We start from the raw sequence: 20,909 nt of genomic DNA on the forward strand, positions 1-20,909 counted from the left end.
CCGCCGCCCTTCATCCATCCCTCCAACCCAGTAAACTACAGTTCAAACTGCAAGCACACAGAATCAGCCAGCTCCCTCAACATTACAATGCTATTTTCTAAGGAGAGGAATCATAACCGACGGCTAAGGGGTTCCATCTAACGACAAACCCATGAGGGCCCACTGCAGCTTCACGGAACAAAAGAGGGAGGGACAGAGAGTCAGGAATGGAGATGTTCTCCTGGAGAGGACAAAGCAGTGAGAGCGTGTGAGCAAAAGGTCAAGGAAGGACCTGAAGTTATCTCAGGGTAGGGAACAGTGGGGAGTCGATGTGAAAAGACGAAATGTACGGCCCTCAGGAACAGGACACCTGGAAAAACTATGCGAGGATATTATCTCTAACTAAAAGCATTTCAGACATGACACCCTGGCAGAGGAGGTAATTTGGGACAGGAGGGTTGGATGAAGCCCCTCAAATGACTCCAAATATATGTTTATTTCTGCTTCTTTTTCATTCAACCTTTTCAGATAGCCATACAACGTATGTCTTAAAAGCTAGGTTTTGGGTATTCATCCTTTCTGACACTATGGAGTATTATGCCTCCATCAGAAAGGACGAATACCCAACTTTTGTAGCAACATGGACAGGACTGGAAGAGATTATGCTGAGTGAAATAAGTCAAGCAGAGAGAGTCAGTTATCATATGGTTTCACTTATTTGTGGAGCATAACAAATAGCATGGAGGACATGGGGAGATAGAGAGGAGAAGGGAGTTGGGGTAAATTGGAAGGGGAGGTGAACCATGAAAGACTATGGACTCCGAAAAACAATCTGAGGGGTTTGAAGTGGCGGGGGGGTGGGGAGGTTGGGGTACTGGGTGGTGGGTATTATGGAGGGCACGGATTGCATGGAGCACTGGGTGTGGTGAAAAAATAATGAATACTGTTTTTCTGAAAATAAATAAATTTATAAAAAAAAAAGAAAAAAAAGCTAGGTTTTGCATGCAAGAGGTCTGTCCCCACGACTGTGTCTCTACCCGCAGAGCTGGCACTGTTACTATTGGCCCTGGAAGAAAATGTCTGGTCTCACAGCTGGCCCCATTTTTCCTTCTCCCTCATGCATTTGGCTCATGATTACAGCTTTATTCCCTTGTATGCCAATGGGATATTTTATTACAAATAAAAACAAGTTCTCATCCCAGCAGTTCTTTCAGCTCTTAGTTAGATCATCCTGAGCTACTAACTTGGTTCTGTTCCATCCCTTTTTCTGTAACATGTGGATACTAAGAGTATGAGAGTTAGTTGAGTACAGTGTCTGCCCACTATGGGCGCCCAAGAAACGTCAGCCATCATGTTCACGTAGCTTTGCCCACTTATTCGCATTTATTCATCTTGTTCTAGCTGAGAGCAGTTAGCCACAAACGGTGCAACTCAGCACACGGCTCGCCATGTCCCCTAAAATGTTTTAGGGAAGGTCAGCATTATAGCCCGCTACCTGTTGTTGGTGACAGGCTCCTTTTTCTCTTGCCTATAAAACCTCCCCAAAACACTGTCTCATTAAAAACAACATGCAAAATAAGAAAAGAAAAAAAAAAAAAAGAACATCAAGTTTGAAGAGATAATTAACAAAAACCAAGCCTAGCAGAAGGCAGGTTTACTTGGTTCATTAGCCAAAAAGGTAATGAAAAATCCAATTTGATCTTAGGCCAGACCACCTGGTTAAGTTAAACCTCCCAGAAACACTAGGGTTAGCAATAAGCAAAACAAACACATATGTATACATGCATTATAAGTAAGTTTAAATAAATATTAAATATATAATTAATATCATATATGCATATAATTTTACATATTTTAAATACATCATTTTAAATGATTTTAAGTATTTTAAATTTCAATGTTTATGTTGATTTATATATTATCTATATGTTTATATAAGTGATATATATATATATATATATAAAATGATACATATATTATTTAAAAGTCGCATCTCTGAGATGGAAGTTGTAACAAGCAATTGAGCTAGAATTCAGACTCAGGTTAATCTAACTCCCAGACCTGTGCTCTTAATAGCAACAGTGTATTACCTCTATGGTTCATAGTATTTCAGAGATGCTGTCAAAGAGATCCTGAAATTAGGAGGTATTCTGGACTAGATGCCCTTCCACTTCCCAATCCTCCAAATCCTTAAGACTCTAAAATCCATGATGAGACTATCTGAAATTGTCATTCCCTCCCCTCTCCCCAACCCCAACGGCATCTTCTATTTTCTTACTTTGCTTTCGTTTTCAACACAATACTTAACACACCTGGCATAAAGTATCTATTTGTGTGTGTGTTCTGTTTCTTTCACTAGAATGTAAACGCCATGAGGTCGGGAACTCGAGGTCATTCATACCCACATCTCTAATACTGGAACAGAACAAGAGTAATACGACAGAACAAACATGGGTTCATTCAGTGGATGGCTGTTCATGGAGGGATGGGGGCATACGGTGCAAGAATTTATTTTGTGGCAGGAAACCCACGTGGGTAATGATGTGGGAAAATTTCAGAGGGGGGCTTGTATTCAAAAGGCAGGGTCTGGGAACATGATCTGAATGGGTAGAAGGCGAGTATAAGGGGGTATAGGGAGTTAAAGTTGGAGAAGTAGGCTAGAGACAACATATGGAGAGCCTCAAATGCCAAGATACTTGGCAGAAGCAGGAACATGACAACCATCTTTCTTCTGTTGAACTGAACAGGCTGAGTGAGCCCTTGCAGCAAGGCCTGGGAAGGAACCATCTATACCTTTAGGGTCCGTAGTAGCTGACCTAGATGGCATCATGTTCTGTCCGATTCCCTAGCTTGGGCTAATGGGGCTTTAACTTTCATCAAGACAATTAGCTCAGGATCCGAGATAGAAAAGAAGAGAAACTCAATCAACAGCTACACTCCCTGTGGACCAGGTGTCTAAGGCCTCCAGGAGAAAGAAATTTAAGTCCAAAGGTCCAATTTTTGCCTGCCTATATAGTCAGGTCTCATCTTCAAAGCTGTCCTTCCCAGGCTAGGAGGAATCCCATCTTTTTCTCCAAGGCACAGGATGGAATATAAGGTCTCTAACTACATGTCCCTTTCCTAGGAGATGTCAGAATTGACAGTAACCAGGGCCACAGTTTATTGGTGCTTGCTCATACGTCCGGCTTTGGGCTGGGGACAAGGTGGTAGATCTTAATTGCTCCACAATCCTATTACAACATTGCAAAATGCTAACTTTCAATTTCTCAAGGTCCCACTTTTACTCAGTGGGGAAGATGGAATCCAGACAGATCTATCAGGTTTCCCAAACCTGTTTTCTACTGAAAGGACTGCATTCCTACATGATACTGGGTAATGGGTCCTCAGCTGTCAAAGGCGAGTGAGCAATGATTAAGGGGAATTCTGGGGACAGGAGCAGGGTGAGGAGCAAGGGCAGGGTGATCGAGGAGGCTGAAGGAGAGGGAGGAGCCCACGAGGGTCCTGCTGGAGCGGAAAGGAAGAGTGCACAGGAATGCAGACACAGGACACCTGGGCCAGGAGCTTGCCATAAAAGGCCAAGTGGCCAGATGTGGCAGCCGTGTTCAAGCAATGGAAAGGTCACGCCGAAGAAAGAACTCATTCATTCTGTGTTTCAAGAGAAGGCCAAATGAGGAAGTACAGCATTGGTGAAAGCAATCCCAATCACCCAAGATGTTTCTAATGTCCATTTCTAGTCTCCTTGGCCTAGCACTCTTTCCCTTCGTCTGTGAAAAACTTTCCTGTATGCCGACCATCACCTGGGGGTGTCCTTCCTTCCTGGCCACTGGGACCGCAAAGACATAGACACTAGAGGGAGGTGAAGTTAGCCAGATCTCCCCACCCCCCACCCCCCGCCCAGGGAACAAGGGAAACAGAAAGAACAAATACCTAAGCCTTTATTGGGAGCTGGATGTGTATGTGAGCTTGGGAAGTTACTTGTGTGTTCTGCGAAGTGGAGAACACCAATCTCACAGAATGAAGATGAGCAGAGAAAATTCCAGACTGAAAGAGGAAAGGAGGAGTGTTAGGGAGGCAGGGAGAGGGACGGAGAAATTGAAATTGACTGATTCGTAGTAGTCAAGCCCAGATTCTACTCACCCCTGAAACCTACCCTTCCACGTTTTGTCAAGAGATTTAAAAAAAAAAAAAAAAGAAAAATGCTGATTTTTTTTTTCTTTCAAACCAGTGTGAGTTGGATTCTGTCACTTGCAACCATAAGAACCCTAGCCCAGTCATTAGCGAACCCCAGTGCGGGTTGAGGTAAGGGCACGAGCTCCCCACCTCTGGACATAATTAAGGAAGGCGTAAGACACGACTCTCATTAAGGAGATCTTAGCATACTAATTTGGAGGTCCTCTTAAGTCTAAATTCAAGGAGAGCTGCGAGATGGTCAAGAACATGCTCTTCATTTGTGCCTCTGTCCCTTCTGCATGGGTCACTGGCTTCATTATCTCCAGCCCCATTAATGTCTGATAGCATCTGGCGATGGCCTCCTTATAAGACCTCCTGGGGAGATTTCACAATCACTGTGATTAAAAAAGAGAGAGAGAGAATTTACCTTTGTTTCCTTGCCAAACCAGGGCCCAGGGTGCCAGGGTTTCAGTCTCAGGACATAGCCAGAAAGACTTAAAGCTACTAACTGATCATGAACCTTAATGCTATGGTCTCCAAAGAGAGCTCAAGACGCTAGTGCGGCCATCTTACTCTCCTCAGGGAAGTTGTCTTTAGCGAATAAGGCCATTGAGATTGTGTATCTGCTTGCTGCCTACATCTATCTTACTCTTCTGGGCCCACACAGACCCTCCTCGTCAGCGACAACCCACTCAAGAGGAGAAAGTGTTTCTGATGTCTTACAGCTGTTGCTCATAACAATAAGGGCTGTTTACAATAAGGAGTTTACAGCAGGTTGTGGCCAAGAGTTTGAAAGTTCTAGCATCTCCAGATGCTAGAGCTTGGTTCTAGAGAAACTAGGTTCCTGTTCTCTATGGAGATCACAACAGAGCCACCCTGTGTTAGAGGACATACCCGTGCTCAACAGTTTGAGGCCGAGCTTCTCTCCTACATGACCCCTTCAGAGGACAGAGCGAGTGGAAACACTACCGACAAGAGTCAAGACCAACCTAAAAATATTCACGCATGTCTACCTCCTTATAAATGCTTAGGAGATTCTCCCTGATCATTGGCGATTATCTGAGATTCGACTGGCGGTCCACTTTGAACTCTTTTTTTTTCAGAAATGAGCCCAATTCCTTCCCAAATGGGAGTTACTTCCTGGTTAACTTTAAGAATTAAAAATCACACTGAACATAGTTGTGCATATTCAGAAGTGGCCTTACAATACTGAGGGGCCCACAGCCAACACTGGGTGTGCATAACTGTTAACAGTCACTGCTTGTCAGAAACGGCAACAGAGACCTTCTCCTACAAGAGGCAGCCCTTAGCCCATCCTCTGGTACTTCCCATTTTATCAGATCGGCTGGGCTCTACTGACTCTCTCTTGTCCGAGACTAACGCCAGTGGTTTTCGTTCTGAACCAGGCCACTAAATGCTGCTTTGGTTGGCTCTCCAGTATACCCCACAAGCCTGTAAGCTCCTTGGGGGCAGGCCTAAGTCTTCATTCATCTCTGAATGTAACAATCCTCTCCAGCACTTCACAGGGGCTCAGTAACTGTTCATTTTCAACTCAAGCGCAGCACCAAAGAATTTGAACTTACCCAGGACTTGTGACCAGACTGGGGTAACCTAGGGCTCAGCAAACTTTTCCTGGAAAGGGTCAGATAGTAAATACTTTGGGCTTTGCTGGCCGTAGAGTCTCAGTCACAACTACTCAATTCTACCACAGACAATGCACAGATGAACGAGAGTGCCTATGCCTCAGTAGAATTTTACCTCTGGATACGAAATGTGAATTTGATATAATTGAAATTTGAATTGAAATTTACCAAACCGAATGTGATATAATTTTTACATGTCATAAAATATTTTTTCCTTTTATAAGCCATTTAATGATATAGAAACCATTCACAGTACAGCTGTACAAAAAAAAAAAAAGATGGTGAATTTCAGTTTCTGATTTGACATGGGAAGAGCTCAGATGTCATCACTCCCATACTCATGGCAAGAACAAAGCTGAAAAACTGGAAATCAACAACTCTTCTCAAGTCCCTTAGAGAACTGAGATCATAGAGCAAATCAATACCCTCAAACCTAGAGAGATGGGTAGTTACAGAGAATCACATCTTACCTGAACAAGGACTTTGCTGGAACCAGCACTGGGTAAGAACATTTAATAGGTAACTGGCTGACTATCCTTTAATTATTAATTAATGGATACTGAGAGATTAAAAACTTCTGAAGCCAAGCCTTGAGGGGCTCCCACAACTGCCTGGGTTTTGTCTCAAGGAACCTCATAAAGTTTCTCACTGTAACTGGTAGAAATTCTCCTCAGGCTTCAAGCAGAGGGAAGGGGAAGATGCCATTCTGAAATACACCCAGACTGTTCTGTTCTCCTTAACAAGACCTGCCCTCAATGGAAACTATTTTACCAGAGCCTAAACCACTAACAGGGGTTTTATCAGAGCCTAACTGACGTGAGAGAAGGGAAATACCCAACTTGAGCCCCTTTTGGCTTCCTGTCTCGCCCATGGTGTGAAAAAAAAACTCATGAGAAGCACTTGTGAAGAATTTTATGCAGTCAAATTTATTAATTTTTTTTAACTCTCCGCATGGAAAATAAAAAGTTCATAAACAAAACCAAAAGACAAATGGGAAACATATTTGCAACTAAGGGGAGGCTAATTTCCTGAAACTATAAAGAACGCCTACAAAAGGTAATCAACACAACAGGAAAAAATGAGCAAAACATCTAAACAGGAAAAGAAATGAAAAGGCTCTTGAATCTGCAATGACAAAAAACTCACTGAGAGTTATCTGTTATCACGAGATAACAGAGTGCTTCCCCCGCCCCATCCGTCAACAGGGCTCCTGTGTAATAACGGGATAACTGAAAAGAAATGCAAGGCTCAGATCCTACTTACGAAGGAGTCTCTAGGGAAGCCCAAGACAACAGGGAAGATCAAAACAAGGACATCGGAGGAAAGTTAGCTTCTGACATGGAGAGCTCCTATGGCAATCAGTAAACCCGGCTCAGCTCCCAGGCAGGTGAACAAAAAACCCAGGTGGTAGGCCAGAATTGGCCACAGTTCTCCCACCCCTATGCAATGGACTGGGAAAGCCAGGCATTCCCTGCCACTCTCTATAGAAGCAAATAGGACGCTCAGGCCCACATGCAAACACTGGCCTAGTCCATGCTCATAAGGGAGAATGAAGAGGGGCCTACAGACTTACCCAAACACAGTCCTTCTGTTTTAAGTCATTTTTTCCTTATTTTTTACAGCACATAAAATTTTAAAAGGCAAAGAGAAATCTCTGAACACGTTCCATTACCTAGACATACCGTACATTTTTAACTGAAGAGATCTCTCCTAGACCTTCTCCATACAGATAGTAGTGATCATAAGGTAGAGGCAGCTGGAATAGGCTTTTCAAAGCATCACTTCACAGACGTTTTCCATACTGCTGTACAATCTTTATACTTGTAATTTGGAATAGGTAGAGGACATTCTGTGGAGCGACCAGACACTTTTAGTGGGAGGGTTTCTTTTTATCAAAAGCATAACCTGGACTGTGACACAGGTCTCACATGAAGGCTGGGTTCCAGCTATCCATGTTGCCATAGTCTGACTGTGGCCACCCCCCACCCCCGAAACTTCACATATTGAGATCTTAATGTCACAGGTGATGGCCCCAGGAGAGAGGCCTTTGGGAGGTGCTAAGGTCATGAGGGGGCCTTAACAAGAGACCCCAGAAGGAACATTCACCCTTCCCTCCACTGTGTTAAGAATCCAATGAGAAGTTTGCATCCCAAAAGAGGGCCCTCATCTGATCGGCTGGCACCCTGATCTTAAGAGTTCCAACCTCCAGAGCTGTAAGAAATAAATTTCTGGGGGTTCGGAGCTGGGGTTCCCTCCCGGCCTGGCTGTCGCCCCTTCTGGGCCGCCGCGATGGAACTCAGCGCCGAATACCTCCGGGAGAAGCTGCAGCGGGACCTGGAGGCGGAGCATGTGGAAGTCGAGGACACGACTCCCCACCGTTGCGCGTCCAGCTTCCGAGTCCTGGTGGTGTCGGCCAAGTTCGAGGGGAAGCCACTGCTTCAGAGACACCGGCTGGTGAACACGTGCCTAGCAGAAGAGCTTCTGCACATTCATGCCTTTGAGCAGAAAACCCTGACCCCAGAGCAGTGGGCCCGCAAGCAGCAGAAATAAGAGACCAAGGTCTGCACAGCCATTAAATAATGAATCAGGGCCAAAAAATAAATAAATAAATAAATAAATAAATAAATAAATAAATTTTTGTTCTTTATAAGAAACCTAGTCTATGGTATTTTGTTACAGTAGCTGGAATGGACTAAGACACATGACCTTCAACTCCTGGACCGCTGGTACCCAATAAAAATAAAACCACTGGAAAAGAACCCAAAAAATTCTTTACAAAAATATCTCGATACCTCTTCAAGAACAACCTATTTTTCTCAACTTCTCAGAAGTCTTGGCCAGCTTCAGTGGGACAATACCCATGTTTAGAAGCCACCGGTACCATGATCCCAGAGAACTGAATCTCAATACTCATTAGGTCCTGGCTAAACCTTAAGGGCTGAGTCTCGGGAATTTCAAGAGTCACATCAAAGAGCGTGGCACCAGCTGGCAGGGAACGTGAGCCAGGCCAGCATTTTTACAAATGTCCTCCCTGTCGCCACAGCTATTTTCACTGACAAAGACCCTGCTGTTTTCAACCCAATGCAGGTCCAACAGATTGCACTTAACTAGGATAGTGGTTCTGCAAAGCAGGCAAAATGCTGACCAGGATGAGACCAGCCAGGAAACCCACTTCCTTTATCCCCTGATCAGGATGAAAAGAGGGACGGGGTTCATGAAAGGCTGTGCATTAGGGTCTGATCCCTGTGCTGTCATCTCGTGTTACCTGCATGAAAGAAGGGGGATTGTTTGGGTTTGGAGGGTGGGGTGAATTTCCAATCCAGTTGCTAGTCAGCCCTGGGCTCGCTGCCAACGTAAGTGACTCTACCATAGGCACCATTCCTTCTCGGTTTAGATTGGACTGTACAGCACTTTTGGCCTTGTTGATCTAAGAGTGGATTTTATTAACATTTTGTCCCTACCTCTGTACAAGCTAAGGCTGTGGTCTTTGGGGACAGTTTCCTTGTTTAATCTTATTCGTTCATGCCCCGGAATCCAATACAGTGTTGGGTTTATTTGTTGTTTTTAAAGATTTTATTTATTTATTTGAGATAGAGAGTGAGCATGAGTAGGGGGGAGGGGCAGAGGGAGAAGCAGTCTCCTGCTGAGCAGGGAGCCCCAACGTGGGGCTCAATCCCAGGACCCTGAGATCATGACCTGAGCTGAAGGCAGCTGCTTGACCCACTGAGCCAACCAGATATGCCCCTCCACATTGTTTAGTACACAGTGGGTACTCAATAAATGCTTGCTGGAAGAAAAAGAAAAACAAAAACAGAAAAACCAGGCAATGGAATTTTGCCTAAATAGGATAAACATAAAAATAGCTAATAGGTATTGAGCATTTAACCTTCCAAGAGTGCGTGACTACAATCCCTGCTAGCAAGTAGGATTAACATCCCTATTTTTCAGATGGGCCTACTGAGAAATGGAGGGACAGAGCCAGGCACAGAGCTGGGAGTGAAGACCGGTCTGTCAGCACAACACTGAATGATTTTAGAAACTTCTACCTCCAGCACGTACATGATTCCCATGAAATTACTTTTGATATTTAGACATGAGAAGCCCTACACCTCTCATTCCTACACACACTTATTTCCCAAGAACTGCTTGCTAATGACGCCCATTGTAAAATGCAAAGCTCTTTATGAAAAATCAGAGAGAGGACTATAGTAGTAAGAAATGCAGGCTTCCCGGAATACTCAGAAAACCGTTTCACTTACTCCACCATCGATGAAAGAAGCCGATTCTATTGTTGGGCTCTGTAATTGTTAAAATATTCTTTCTTCCTGGAGGAGCTGAACTCTGCCTCCCTGTAGCTAGCTCACAGTTTAAAGGGCCTTTGTCTTTTTTTTTTTTTTTTTTAAAGATTTTATTTATTTGACAGAGAAAGAGAAATCACAAGTAGGCAGAGAGGCAGGCAGAGAGAGAGAGGGGAGAAAGCAGGTTCCCTGCAGAGCAGAGAGCCCGACGGCGTGGGGCTCGATCCCAGGATCCTGGGATCATGACCTGAGCCGAAGTTAGAGGCTTTAACCCACTGAGCCACCCAGGTGCCCCTCAAGGGCCTTTGTCTTAAGGGAACTGACATACCCCCTTTCCACAACCAACCTGGTGGCCATCTGTAGCTTATTGCCTGGTCTCCCTACATTTATTTTATTTCATTATTTTTTAAAAGATTTTATTTATTTATTTGAGCTAGAGAGACAGAGAAGGAGAGAGAAAGGGGGCGTGCAGAGGAAGAGGGATAAGCAGATGCCCCACTGAGCAGGCAGCCTTACACAGGACTGGATCCCAGGACCCTGAGATCATGACCTGAATGGAAGGCAGACACTTAATCGACTGAGCCACCCAGGTGTCTCTACTTAACATTTTTCTACAAAGTCCCACCCTTTTTAAGATACCAAATGGCATGATATTAATAAAGAGCACAACTTATTTTTAGCACATACAATTTATAGGGCATTTTAAAATAACATACCTCTAACAAAATAAATCACAGACGGATCAAGATATAAACTTAAATATAGGAACCATACAGATACTAGGAGAAAAATGACCTTCTAAAATTATCTTAAGCTGAGGTAGCCCTTTGCACATATGACATAAAACCAGAATGCCATTTAAAAAGATTAGTGGCTTGACTATATAAAAATTTTTTAATTACTGAATGAAAAAAAAACACTAAAAACAAAGTCCCAAAACAAATGGGAAACTTACTTGCAAATAAGGAGAGGCTGATTTCCTTAAACGATAAAGAACCCCTACAAGAGTTAATCAGCCTAACAACAAAAACAAAAAGGAAAAAAAAAATGGGCAAAGAATATAAACAGGAAAATATATTTAAGTCTCTTAAATCTACAACGTGATACTCAACCTCACTCAAAGTGAAATGCAGATCACACCTACCATGCTGTTCCTTTTTCACTGATCAGACCAGCAAAGATCAAAAAGTTTGATAATGTAACGTAATGGGCTGATATCAAAATGCAAAGATGTGACGATGTCCAGGATGTCGGTCCTTCTCCTTCTCTCCCTCCCTCCCCCCTCCCTCCCTTCCTTCCTCTTTCAAAAAGTAAAGGACCTGGGGCACCTGGGTGGCTCAGTGGATTAAGGCACTGCCTTAGGCGCTGCCTTCGGCTCAGGTCATAATCTCAGGGTCTGCTCGGCGGGGAGCCTGCTTCTCCCTCCCTCTCTCTCTCTCTCTCTCTCTCTCTGCCTGCCTCTCTGCCTACTTGTGATCTCTGTCAAAAAAAAAAAAAAAAAGTAAAAAAAAAAAAAAGTAAAGGCCCTGATGGGGAAGAAAGGCTGACTACTCTGGGCCAGTATTTTATCCACTTTCCCTTACTTAATCTTCACAACAATGAGGTTACTTCTATTTTTGTAACTGATGAAAATGAGGTTCAGAAAAGAGAGATCATTGACTCAAGCATAGGCAGCGGAGCAGGGATTCAAACCCAGATGTGACTGATTACAAAGCCTAGCCTCTTCCCGCCCATTCATCTCTGTGTTCCTAACAGTTTTTGCTCCATATATTTTACAGCAATGCTCCTTGGCACATAAAGTTTTGAATCTATTATATCTTCACTATTGATTGTGCCATTTATCAATGTGAAATCATTGTACAGAGTACTTTTTGATTCAATGCTATTTTTCTCATTGTTATCCACTTACCGTCTATTTTATTATTAAATCATTTCACACATATTTGAGTACCAACCATATACCAGCTATCTACTGGCAATACCAAAGTGAATAAAGTCCATCTTCAAGGTAACTGAAGACGGTATTAACTGATAGAACACTGTACAGTGGAGTAACGGACTAGACAAATTTTATTCAATTGGCAATGAATGCAGATTACTGTCTTTTTAATCCACTCTGCAATATTCTATGTTTTAAGAGAAAAATGTAAACCTATGTATTTACCATAATGTATACACTTTGGGGTTTATTGTTAGTGTTCGTTTGTTTCCTGGCTTTTTTCTTTTCTGCTATTTTTTTCCTGTATAACCTATGTTTTTTTATCCTAAATCCACTTAAAGACAAGTATCCTATTTTCAGTTATAAGAATGGTTATCACAGAGATTTTTTCCACAAATACACACCAAAAAAATCATATTTATCTAATCAAAACAAGTAACAAGAAAGTGTTAGGCCGTGTTTTACAGGATACCAGAAGTGCACTCCCCTCCATTATCCAGCCGTAATTAGTTAATCTGGGTTCCCAAAACTAGTCATTACCTTGTGCGTGTGCACTCGTGTGTGTGTGTGTGTGTGTGTGTGTGCGTGTGTGTGTATGCACATGCACACATGGTGTTCACTCGCTTTCAAAAACCTTTTTCGTCCTTTGTATCTAGCTTGTTTCCATAGTTACAGCAATTATTAGCATCAGTTCTTATGCTGACCATCAGTATTTTTATTCGCCTGACCTTAAAGTTCAAACAAAGCTGAACAAGGATCCTCTGGGGACCCCTGCAGTGGGTGGGAAGCTGGAATCAACTGCTTCTAAAATCCCCTCCTGCCCCAAGGTACTTCATAGCTGTCCGCGATGTGTATTAAGTGTTCAGACGCACCCCAGGCTTATGTAGCTCAACAATACAATCAGCTTCCTGTTGCAGTGGAGCACCTGGCTTGCTTATATACTCTTTAGACCTTGCAAATGCTAACAGTCACAAACAAAAAAGGCACTAGAAGGTTCTAGCAGTGCAGCTGTTAACAGGCCCTAGAGCTAGACTATTTTGGTTTAGACCTGGGCTCTGATGCTTATTACTGTGTGACCTTGGGGAATTCACTAGCATCTCTGTACCTCAGCCTGAAACGGGGATCATAGCTCCTCAGAGGGTCGTTCTGGGCCTTCAGTGGGATAAAACACAGAGAGTCCTTCCAAGACACCTCCCTAAAAGTCTTGTCTGTTCCCCGACGTTCAGCAAGCTCTGTTGCTTCTTGAGCACCATGGCCTGATTCTTACCACGCGTAACTGCAGTTTACCTTTCTGTCCTTTCTGACACTCACCTGTCTCACTCCTGGGACCTTGGCAATGAGGACTTGAGGAACGGAAGGAGAAACGCTACCCTCTGTCCCCCTGCAAGAGTCCCGCTGCAATCCCTCAGAGCGAAGGGGGTCACAGCCCAGCCCAGCAGCGGGATCTTGCTGGGGCCTGGATCATTTCACGGCAGCCGCACTCAGTGGGTTTGCTGAGCTTCCCAAGAGCCACACAATCATTCTGATGATTCGGGGCCTCTGCTGGGAAGACAGCCAGTGGTTCCTGTGTATGAAACTCACCGAAGAAAAGAGCAGCAAAGCCAGCAACGGCTCACCTGGGATGGAGGCTACCCCTCTGGCACACGTTCACACCCCACCAGTCGTGAGGCCCCTGGCCATGTGTCGGTACCCTAGAGCCAGGAGCGGCTGACACAGCCCGCAGCCTTCTTGGACTCTCCTGTGGAGAGGTGGGGTTGACTTCTCTTCCTCCTTCATGTGGATGGACACTGGGGCTGCTTTCACTTACTCGGTGCACGGCTGAAATGACCCGCTGTGCCAGTTTCTGGGTCCAGACTGAAGAGACTGGCAGCCACCCCCTCCTGTCCCTTGGAACGCTCGCTCTAGGGGATCCCAGCAGCTGCCTCAGGAGTCTGTCTGCCTGAGCCCACCACACTGTGAGCTCAACCAATAATAAAACAACAAACCACCAGCACACATAAAAACACCTACCAAACGTTCAAGGTGGTCCTAACATGTGATGTTCTTAGTATTGTGTGACCTACCCAAACTCACAAAGCGAATTTGCTGTTGCGCAGGGCCTAGAACATCAACAGTCACGCACCCCTGGCCCAAGGCTCACTCTCTCCTCCAAGTGGCTGTTCTCGCTAATCCGTGAGCAGTTGCTGCCATGACAATAACCACTCTTGCGAGGCTCTCTCCTGTTAGTCCCACACGGCCAGGTGGTTTTCTCTTCCCAGCAAACACTGATCCTCATAGAGGGACAGACACAAAGAGAAGAAAAACAAGGGCCGTTCATTCTGCCAAAAAGGCAGGTCTGTGTGGATCTTTTCCTTAAACTTTCCTCACCTCATTCCCTATACCCATCTCTGCCTTCATGATATGAGCTATGCCTAAGAACTGGGCATTCTTTGCCTGATGTCAAGTGCTTACCGAAAAACATTAGACCTTAAAACAACTCAGCCTTCAATATTAAATAGGAACATATAAAATTTGCGTGTATGAAGTTCCTCTTAAAATACAGTCTCTTAACAATGGAATCATTTAGTCTAAATGGACCATGCTTAATTTTCTCAAGCAGTGTATTTCTGGTACCAATCTTTGCCTCTGTTTTCATTGGGCTGGGGAATGGGAAAGAGAGAAGTATGGAGGCACGGTGGAATTCTAGCAGGAAGAGGCACGGTACACTATCTCTCTCCAGACTGCTCCCTCAATGGAAGGCTGAAAGAAGTTATCCTGGGGGGAGGCTGGGCAGATCTAACAGCGACAGTGACCCCGGATTTGTGGCTGGAAGAGAATGGAGCCAGCAGCCCCATATCCCCAGGAAAGGAAATTGCTCTGTCCCAGAGGGACGTGAACAAAGTTTTGGGAAAAGAGAAAGGTCGAGACCCGGTCAAAAATTAGAATCTCAGAATCCAGAGAGTGAGAGAAAAGAAGATCAGAATTTATGGAATTAAAATTTATAGAAACCCTGGGAGGTATTCTCTTCTAGCCTCTATTATTTCTGTTTTCTGAAGAGGAGAGAAACAATTGTTTTTCAGGAAAAAGCACGTGGAAAATTTGTTGCCATACAATTATAAAGAAAAGGATTTAGGGGAAAATGTATAAGTAATTTCTGTTCCCTTAGACCACAAGTGATTACATTTCTTTGGTAAGAAGTGAATACAACTAAGATTATGTAAATGCTTACATGTTTTTTCTTAGTCAATCGGTTTGGACAGGAGAAGACTTTTATTGTTTTCAGCCTTCTTCCCAGTCAAGACTCATTTTCAGCTCAAGGGTCTGACTTGAAAACAATGGAAAACATGCTTAAAACAAAACTGTGCCCTTTTCTTTGACACTTAACACCAAATAGAGCTGTAATCAAGTTCTCTAAGCATCTTTATATCAGAATTTTGCCCTACTAACAGAGGTCTCCCAAAATATGCTACTCTCGGGAATTCTGCTGGGTAACAATTTACACGTTTTATCTCTTTCCTCTATTTGTGCTGTCAAGAACTCTCTAGACTGCGTAGATATGAGGTGAGGGACACACTTTCTTAAAATATGTATTATAACCAAGGAGGCAGATAAACATCTCCCTGCATCCAATACCACTAGAGTCAACTAAACTGAAATGAGAAGGCTGGGGGACACCCAAATTGCTGTGCACCTGCCACAGAAAGGAAAGAGGAGAGAAGAGGCCCTAAACTGGTGGATTCTGGGGTCCAGAGCAAGAATGGAAGTGCTCTAGCATTCATTCAGGGCTGGAGGGGTCCCTGGAGGGAATGGACAGAGAAGAAAAGAAAGGGATGGGAAAAACTTCAGATGAGATGCTCCTGGCTTTATCCACTCGAAGAAACAACTTCTGAATGCTTATTCCAAAATCTTCCTGGTAGTAGTTGAGGATACAAGCATAAATAAGATACGGTCTGGTCCCCTCCGGAATCCTCAAGTTAACAGGGAAAGAACCACGTAAAGAAATAATCACAATCCAGTATGGCAAACACAGGAAAAAATGATTGCATCCAACATCCACTATATGATTGCTGCCTGACAAACATGGTGACTTTACACGGATCCCATTTAATATTTCCAAATACCCTACATCACAGGTACTGTGACCATCCAGATGAAGGCACTCAAAGGTGAGTTATTTGCTCAAGCAAATGTAATTGTTCAAGGTCACCGATATCAGTGGGGAGGGGTTAAAGCCACATGTTCTGAATTTGAGGCCGCATTTTCTCTCTCTCTTTTTTTAAGAGTTTATTTATTTATTTGACAGAGAGAGAAAGAGAGATCACAAGTAGGCAGAGAGGCAGGCATAGAGAGAGAGAGAGAGAGAGGAGGAAGCAGGCTCCCTGCCTAGCAGACAGCCCAATGTGGGACTCGATCCCAGGACCCTGAGATCATGACCTGAGCGGAAGGCAGAGGCTTAACCCACTGAGCCACCCAGGTGCCCGATGCGACTGGTTTTAGAAGAATATTCCAGGTGGTGCGACTGATGGGAGCAAAGACACAGGACTCATAAGCACACCTGATGAGGGCACAGGGAGACATTCAGGGTAGCTGCAGAGGGGTTTACAACACAGTAGCCTTAGTAGCTGAGCCCGGGTGTGGAGGACCACCCAGTTAGCCCATTTTCAAGGGTATGGATGATGGACGTGATTCTCGGAGCCTGGGGGATTCTCAGACCTTTTTACAGAGGACGAAAAGCACAATCAGATTTGCATTTTAGACACATCTCCCTGGCAGCCATGTGGGGTTCAGAGTGGCTAGAATGCAGTAATTGGATTTGCAGACATTTGGGGGTTAAATTGACAGAACGCAGTGCGTGAGAGAAAGGAGTGTAGGATGAATCCGAAGTTTCTAGCTCGAGAGCCTGGTGGCAGATTACAAAAACTCGGGAGGCAGAGGTTTCTAGGGGAAAGTGGTACGCGCCGTCCTGGCGTGCTGAGTTTGAAAAGCCTTTGGCACATCAAGTGGGGCTCCCATGAGGCAGCCCAAAGATAATTACAAAATTCCAGGGAAGACTTGATAAAAGTCATGGAGTTAAACTTTTGTCATACTGCATGTGTCTAAGACCCAAAGAAAAGGAGTTAATACAAACAGGACGGGGCAGGTAAATGGTCCCTTGCGCCTGGTTAGTTTCCTGCGTGTTTTGCTGGGAGGATGGGGTGGCTTGTGTGCGGGGGCGGGGGGTGGGGGGTTGGGGAGGGTGTGTTCTTTCCTCCGGCTCTTCCTCATATAGTTGGGATCTACTGAGAAAAACCAGTTGCAGGCTTTTGGTCCAAGGGATATTCATTCCGCAACAGGCTAACCGCACCCTGATGATCCCAGCTCCGGAGAGAACACGTGGCCCCAAGTTCACTGTTGTGGTGAAGTCCTGCTCTGGCCTCGGGCAGGAGAGCCAAGATCAAAGCTCACAACATAAATATTGTGCTGATTAAAACCAAACTTTCTGCTTTTGATGTAAGCTAGCCTCTATTGTTGGTAGGAACAATGCAGTAGTGTAGCAAGAGGACCCTAGCTATAAGTATAAAATAGAGTGTACTCGATAAAAGAGACAGAGACAGAAAGGGAGAAGAGAAGGAAGGAAGGAAGGAAAGAGAAGAAATAAAGGAACTAATGTCATTCCCAGGGAGTGATGCAGAAGCAAGAAGTATCTTCTGTTGAGATCCACTTCTGTGGCGGAAAGAGCAGAGCACATTGGATCAGGAAACCTTCCTTCTAGCCTCATTTTGCCATAAACTGCCCGTGGGGCGTTAGGACGCCCTGCACCTTTGCAGGCTATAGAAACTGTTTCCAGTCCTTTCCAGCCATCCCACATCCCTGTTTCACGATGCTCCCAGGAGATGCTCTTTCTCCTGGCGTGCCACCTTCTTTCTCTCTGGCAGGGAAGGATGCCTGATCTCTCCTAGGGGTAATGAGACACAGGTTCGGAAAACTCTCAGAGGCTGTCAGGGGCCCAGCTCACTTCCACTTCTGAAACTCCCAATATGCTATGAAATTAAGAAACGCCAAAACGGGGACGCCTGGGTGGCTCAGTTGGTTAAGCAGCTGCCTTCGGCTCAGGTCATGATCCCAGCGTCCTGGGATCGAGTCCCGCATTGGGCTCCTTGCTCGGCGGGGAGCCTGCTTCTCCCTCTGCCTCTGCCTGCCTCTCTGTCTGCCTGTGCTCGTTCGCTCTCCCTCTCTCTCTCTCTGATAAATAAATAAAATCTTAAAAAAAAAAAAAAAAGCCAAAACGGGACCAACAAAATTCTCGCATATCCGCAAATGCTTGTATTTCACAAATGACTCTTATTTACAACCAAAATAAAACTTCATTTGGGAACAGTATCAGAAGTCCCAATTTGAGTCCTTTTATGAATCTGAGGCCTAAGGCAAAATGGGCCACCTGCTCTTCTTTCATAAATCGGGTCATTTCCGTACCGCCAGGAGCTGAGCACATCGCTATCATGTGGTTCATAAAGAAGTACTTAAAATTACGTGGATAATAAAGAAGTACTTGCTAAATGAAAAATGCACACATGGATGAATCAATAGTCTGCATGTCCTAGGGGTCTGCATACTTCATTAGGAAAATGGTAAGGTGACAATATGGTTCTCTGAAAAGCATGCTGATTATAGTCCGGCCCTGTAACTGGGTAGATCCTCAGAAATCCCCTTTAATCTATAGATCTAAGGGGGCATATATTAAGACTCTTAACTATGAAGTAGAAACAATATCCCCGTCTTCACTGTAAGCCTCCAATACCAATCTTCAACTGGGATATATTTCTACCATTTATACAATGAGGAAGGACAGAACTCTCCAGAAGCCAGAGACTAGGTCCCCAAGAAAGCACATGCCAGAGTTTTGTTCATAAATGTTTTTGAGGGGATTAGGAAGAAACCTATGTTGAAGCAAAACTTTACCCCATGGATAAATAGGACAGCCAAAGACCGACAAAAATGTTGGATTCAGAAGAACTCCAAGACCATGCTTATTGTTTTGATGTTATAAGTATCTAGTCCCCACCCAGACAAACAGTTGCAATTGCTCTCAAAGTTTTATTTTTCAGCCAATGTCTCCTGCTAGATTTTCCCAGTTGGTGGCTATGGAGTGGAGAGCCATCTTGGAGAGATAGGTTTAAAAAAAAAAAAAAAAAAAGGTGAGAATCAGCTGCCCAATGTTGATTTCGGACACCTCAAAATGGGAGGGTCAGTTCTTGGGATTGCCCATGGGTGGCCCAAACTGCCCATGCAAATCTGTGCTTCAAATTCATAGGCCTTGAAGGAAGCAAACATGACTTGACATGTACCTTCCTCCCAGGGTTCATGGAGAGGATTAATGAGTTAATAAGCATTTAGTACTCCGCAAGCCACAGGTGACTGGCAAATATTATTAGGACCACATTTTTTCCTCCCCAAATGGTTCAGGCTTTGATCAGAAGGTAAAAATCCCAAGAGAAATGTGTCCTTCAGATACGGGAAACTGGATGTCTGGTCTTGGGTAACAGGCCGCCTGTAAAAATGCCATAGGTTGCCCAGTCACTGGTGGCAGGGACAGATTTACCCAATATGAAGGCAACAGTATTCCCCAAAGCACTATTGAAAGTAACCGAAGTAATAAGCAATTCCAATTAACAGTGGCATTTTGCAGCAGCAGCAGAAACACTTTGGTGAGACTGATGTTTCCCTGAACTCTGTCCCTTCTCAAGTCGGAAACTTATTTAGCTGTTGTGCAAACTACAGCTCTGTGAACACGGTGCACTCGTTTGCTTTGGCCACATCCAGACTTTATGCGCACACGGACATAATCTAGTCAGACTGCAATAACTGTACTTATTTGATATAACTCAGGTGGTTTCCAAGACTCCCATTAGCAGGGAAAATACAGAGTTATTAAGTTCATTTTAGGCTTAAATATGTCTCCTTCCTGGAACATTGCCTCCTAACTAACTCTATTTACTCTCCAAGCACAAATCCTGTGAAATGGTTAAGCAGCTAAAATTTACTGAAGGATCTTCTGTACCCTGCAAAATGATACTCTATTTATCTTGCTACAGAGCATGCCTGAAACTCTAGAATGATCAGAGTCACCCGAAAAAGGGAAAATGCCAGTTGCTTTTGGGAAGGCAACAACCTCCAAATCAAGAGTCCCAACTCCTATTATCATCAGGAAAAACTTCACAAAATGACACACTGAACAGAATCTCACTCATCTGAAAAGGAGGGAAGTAGCTTTTCTAGCATTTCTGCAAACCTTTCCATTTTCTGGACAAAAAAAAAAAAAAAAAAAAAGAACCTAGCAGGGCCGTGAAGAGTAGATTTCAGGATGAGAGAATGGAGGTGGGGAAAACTCTCAAGAAGCTATTACAGAACCTCGGAAGAAATGCAGTGAGACTCTGAAAGAAAGTGGTCATGGTGGGAATTCAAAGGTGGACGATTTCCGGTGTGTGTCGGGTTTTGTGCTAGGGGCTGAGTCTTTGTTGCCATAGAAGGGTCCAGGCTCTATGAGCAGCCAGGACACACATACATCACCAGGACAGGGACACCAGGGTGGCTCAGCTGGTTAAACGTCTGTCTTTGCCCTCAGTTATGATCCCAGGGTCCTGGGATCGAGTCCCGCATCGCTGCCTTGCTCAGCAGGGAGCCTGCTTCTCCCTCTGCCTGCTGCTCCCCCTGCTCGTGCTCGCTCTCTCTCCCTGACAAATAAATAAATAAAATAAATAAAATATTTAAAAAATAAATTAAAAAATAATAAATCACCATGACATCTCTTAACTGCTATGACTGTGGCGTAAGTAAAATGTCCCCAAATTGCACACTGGGAGGACGCTGAGACTAGACAGTAAGGAAGAACTTCACAAAAATGACACACTGAACAGAATCTCA

General features: G+C 44.2%; 2 protein-coding genes across 3 annotated transcripts in view; one reads left to right on the forward strand and one right to left on the reverse strand.

Moving 5' to 3' along the window:
- The window catches only part of SNTB1 (syntrophin beta 1), a 228,020-nt gene that overhangs the window by 181,046 nt on the left and 26,065 nt on the right, over positions 1-20,909 (reverse strand). The window lies entirely within an intron of this gene.
- Positions 8,006-8,381, forward strand: LOC132014266 (bolA-like protein 2). The gene has a single exon (XM_059395096.1). It carries the CDS (start codon positions 8,082-8,084, stop codon positions 8,340-8,342), a length of 261 nt encoding a protein of 86 aa, XP_059251079.1. The 5' UTR covers positions 8,006-8,081; the 3' UTR covers positions 8,343-8,381.

This window comes from Mustela nigripes, chromosome 3 (genome assembly GCF_022355385.1).
Source record: "Mustela nigripes isolate SB6536 chromosome 3, MUSNIG.SB6536, whole genome shotgun sequence".
Lineage (NCBI taxonomy): Eukaryota > Metazoa > Chordata > Mammalia > Carnivora > Mustelidae > Mustela > Mustela nigripes.

Excerpts from the sequence above, each read along its gene's own strand:
- LOC132014266 (XM_059395096.1), top strand. The coding sequence starts at position 8,082 with ATGGAACTCAGCGCCGAATACCTCCGGGAGAAGCTGCAGCGGGACCTG.